Source organism: Octopus bimaculoides, chromosome 1 (genome assembly GCF_001194135.2).
Source record: "Octopus bimaculoides isolate UCB-OBI-ISO-001 chromosome 1, ASM119413v2, whole genome shotgun sequence".
Classification (NCBI taxonomy): Eukaryota; Metazoa; Mollusca; class Cephalopoda; order Octopoda; family Octopodidae; genus Octopus; species Octopus bimaculoides.
Genome location: NC_068981.1, coordinates 182,321,550 through 182,326,085, shown reverse-complemented (window position 1 = coordinate 182,326,085; position 4,536 = coordinate 182,321,550). Strand labels below are relative to the sequence as shown.

Here is a 4,536-nt window from a genome sequence, read left to right as displayed (position 1 = left end):
GCCGATCATAACAATGGCTGACCGGAAGTTAGAAATTCTTATTTCAGGAGAGCTAAGAAAGGGGGAGATAACAAACGGTGATCGGGAACGAGGGGCTGTGTGTAGGAGGTAGAATGCTGGTGATCTTGACGTATGTAGTGTGAAAATGGGGAAGGGAGAAAGGGAGATACACATATATATATATATATATATATACATATATACGACAGGCTTCTTTCAGTTTCCGTCTACCAAATCCACTCACAAGGCTTTGGTCGGCCCGAGGCTATAGTAGAAGACATTTGCCCAAGGTGCCATGCAGTGGGACTGAACCTGGAACCATGTGGTTCGTACGCCTTCAGAAATTGCATTAAAAAATCAGATTATGCCTTTTCGTAGCTTTGCTGATTTGGGCAAGTTGATATGAGGTCAAAAAATAAAAATAGGTCAATAATTATATTAAAAAAAAAAAAGAAACATCCTTTGCATGCAAGCAAGACGGTCAAACAGACAAATTGATAATGGAAACATCTAAGATAATACTGTTTCTGATTTAAGCAGAAGGTCAGCAATTTTGAGTGAGTTGATTACATCAAGCCAGTATTGAACTGGTACTTTATGATATTGATCCCTGAAAGGATGAAAGGCAAAGTTGACCTGGGTAGGATTTGAACTCAACCATCTTAGATGATGGTGCATGACTGTGTGGTAAGGAGTGTGCTTCCCAATCACATGGTTGCAGGTTCAGTCCCACTGCTAGGGCAAATGTCTTCTACTATAGCCTCAGGCATACCAAAGCCTTGTGAGCAGACTTGGTAGATAGAAACTGAAAGAAGCCCGTCATGTGTGTGCTTGTTCCCCAGCATCACTTGACAACTAGTGTTGGTGTGTTTATGTTCCCATAACTTAGTGGTTCAGCAAAGTACACTGATAGAATAAGTACTGGGGTTCATACATTTGACCTAAGGCTCTTGAAGGTGGTGTTCCAACATGGTCACAGTCTAACGACTGAAACAAGCAAAAGATGGAATTATCTAAAAACAAATATGATAAATATTTTTTTAAATTTTCATCCAAAGATACATTGCATGTCTCCAGAGATTTAATTGCTAGCTATTAATTATTAGAACTCCAGTGAAAATATTTCAGTAATCCTTTCATGACAATATTTCTCACGGTGGCCATGTATTTCAATTCATTGGCTTCACGTTATATATTTTGCCTAACTTCCCACTTGAATTGCCTAAAGGATTTTAAAACATTTACATTATGTCTTACTAACCTTGAATAAGATACAAGCTTGATTTAATTCAGTGTCAGAATCCTGTGGTGGACATTGGTCAACCAGAGCCTGTAGAAAATTAATAAAAATTTAACATTAATAGCAAGTTCACATAACCCTCGGTCCTTTCATTCATTTACCCTGGCCCTGATGACATCACACTCTCATTCCCCACCGTTCTTTCTCTCCTTGGCTACATTGACTGACCAGACACACCAGAAGGTCAAGAGAGCTCTTCAGTTTTGTTGTTGTTGTTATAGTGAAATACAAAGTGAATGTGTTAGAGGGACATCTAGCTGTAGAAAGCATACAAAAATTGAAACATATGAGGCAAAGACCAAGACCTCTGGAGATATGCTGTGACTGTGAAGACCCGGCAAATAAAGTGAGTTCACGGCGTATCCTACACCAGCTACACATAACCAGCCCCAGCCCCAGCCCATTCAAGTGCCTTGGATTGTAGGGCGACCTGCTGTGCTTGAGGAGACCTTGAGTGAAGTACATCAACATCAAAATAAAAATCAAATGGAAATTGTAGTTGTGATACTCATGCCGGTGGCACGTAAAAAGCACCATCCAAGCGTGGCCGATGCCAGCACCACCTTGACTGGCTTCCGTATTGGTGGCATGTAGAAACATTGCCAGATCAGACTGGAGCCTGGTACAGCCTCCTGGCTTCCAGACCCTGGTTGAACCATCCAACCCATGCTAGCATGGAAAACGGATGTTAAACGATGATGATGATGATATGAGAGAGACATGAACTTCTGACTCATCTAAAAGACCCCCTTCGGTCATGAATGCACAAGTCCAGGTAAGGTTGTTTATTGAAGACCAGCAGTCACCCATGCATACCAGTCTCCCCTCTCCATGCCACCAATGTAACCCAAGGGAAAGGCAAAGGCCAATACAGCTTGGCACCAGTGACATCACAACTTATTTCTACAGCTGAGTGAACTGGAGCAACATGAAATAAAGTGTCTTGCCCAAGAACACAACACACATTCTGGTCCGGGAATCGAACTCACTACCTCATTATTGTGAGTCAGATGCTCTAACCACTGAGTCATGTGTACCCATCTAGAAGACAGTAAATCTAAATAAGAACTGTCTTGGATCATGACACCCCATCCAGCCCATGTCAGCATTGAAATACTGGAAGAGCACTTTGCCTAACACCCTGCCATTTCAACCACCCAATACCCTTTTATTGATGTAAATATTAATTCATACCAGACACATGCATAAATGTACATACATACGTACACACACAAACGCATATAAAGGGGAGGGTAAGACAGAAAAAGAGAGAACAGTTTATTAAAGCTAGTTTTAGACATTTTGAAGCAAATCTTACTTTTGCCCCAGGAAGGTCCTCTTCCCCATATTTTATAGCAGCTTGCAGTTTGGTAACCTGAAAAAAAAATCACATCAAATATAAAATACTGTGCTAAACATTAAATTAAATTTCAATGAACTAAAATGGGTTTGTGGATACATGTACATTTATTTCTTCTGCAATATTTAGAAGAAACCTTACAAGGAAATTCTGTAATGATGTTTAACAAATCACATATGATTTTAATTCAAGGATCTCATATTACAACCACACACACAAATACACATAAATTTTCTTATTATGACATAACCAGAGAGTCAGTGCTTAGATGTCCTTCTATCACATTTCAAGCAATAAATTCTCTTCTTTCCAAACTCCACCACAAACAATCAATTTAGAATAGTTAGGTCTTGTTGAGTAAAAACAGATCATTTTGTCAGATGAAGAAGTCAAAAGAAGAAGAAGAAGAACAAGGTGAGTTAAAGGTGCCAAACTCCTAAAACAACTCAGAACATCAGCTGCAAGAGCACCTGTGTGAAACTCGGAGTACTGGCAGTTTTGAACCACTTAACTAGCATTTTATTTTTAAAAAATAACCCGCCATTGTATACTGAGTTCTGTGGTTTATTGCTTCCTGGTATTATTCTTTTATTTGTTTCAGTCGTTTGATTGCAGCCATGCTGGAGCACTGCCTTGAAGGATTTTTTTTTAGTTGAACAAATTGACCCCAGGACCTTTTTTTTTTTTGTTTGAGCCTAGTATTTTATTCTACTGGTCACTACTGCCAAACCAGTGATAGGAGGAGAAACACAGACATAAAGACACACATATAACGGGCTTCTTTCACAAGGCTTCGGTCGGCCTGAGGTTATAGTAGAAGACACTTGTCCAAAGTGTCATACAGTGAGACTGAACCTGGAACCACATGGTTGGGAAGCAAGCTTCTAACCATACAGCCATGTCTGTGCCTATATATATATATATATATATATATATATAGCTAAGAGGAAAGAATGAACCTCCTAGCTCAGCCTTACTTCTCTTAGCATAGCATCCCCTCTCACCATCCTACTATGGCATCACCCTGTCACATCTCTCTGTAACAGATCATGACCATGTTGCCTGGGATACACCAATATCTTTTATTTATAAGTTCGTTAAATGCTTGTACCTGGAAATTCATGAGAATCAAACACAATTTTAAAAATTGAAGTGAATAACAATGAGAAATAATTGATATCTATACGTTGTAATACATACCTTCACCTGATAATCTGAACTCTCAATTTGACAAGCGATTTTCATTGCCTCTTGGTAAAGACATGCTTTATATAATGATTGAGCATAATAAAGTTTGTAGTTCTCAACATCTGGATGTAGAATGGACAGTTGTTCATAGCAGTCTGCAGCATCGACAAAGCTCTGCAGTTGAAAATGGCAGTATCCCAGCAAAGATAGCGCAGCGCGTGACTGGAGAATGGAAAACTCTAAGTTAAATAGTTAAACAATGTGAGTTTAAAATACACACACACACACACACACACACACACACACATATATATATGAGGGGTGCTGAAAAGTTCCTGGCTTTAAGGGTATCACAAAAGGCCTGGTTGGAGGCCCAACCTTCTGAGTTCTTTTCCAGGGCTTTGTAAAACTGAAGGACTACAGCAATAAGGTGTGAATTTGAGAGGGAAATATGTTGAATAAACTTGTAATTAACTGATCCTCTTGTATTTTCTTTCACCCAAAGCCAGGAACTTTTCAGTACCCTCCTGTATATACATATACAAGGTACTTCAGAAGTCTCTTTAGCATTTAGATGATGTATAAAATTTCTATTTTCATATACTTTTGTTTTGATACATTTTGAATATTATCAATTGCTATTTTGTTGCAAATAACATTTATATATACATATACATACACACACACA

General features: G+C 38.8%; 1 protein-coding gene across 2 annotated transcripts in view; it reads right to left on the bottom strand.

Annotated features, from left to right (window-relative positions):
• Positions 1-4,536, bottom strand: part of LOC106872720 (tetratricopeptide repeat protein 30A) — a 28,577-nt gene that overhangs the window by 21,287 nt on the left and 2,754 nt on the right. For both annotated transcript variants that reach the window (XM_014919802.2, XM_014919803.2), the window contains exons 3-5: positions 3,861-4,070; positions 2,619-2,675; positions 1,262-1,330 (exon numbers count right to left, since the gene is read on the bottom strand). In XM_014919802.2, coding sequence (XP_014775288.1) covers positions 1,262-1,330; positions 2,619-2,675; positions 3,861-4,070 — 336 coding nt within the window. The remainder of the gene's footprint in view (positions 1-1,261; positions 1,331-2,618; positions 2,676-3,860; positions 4,071-4,536) is intronic.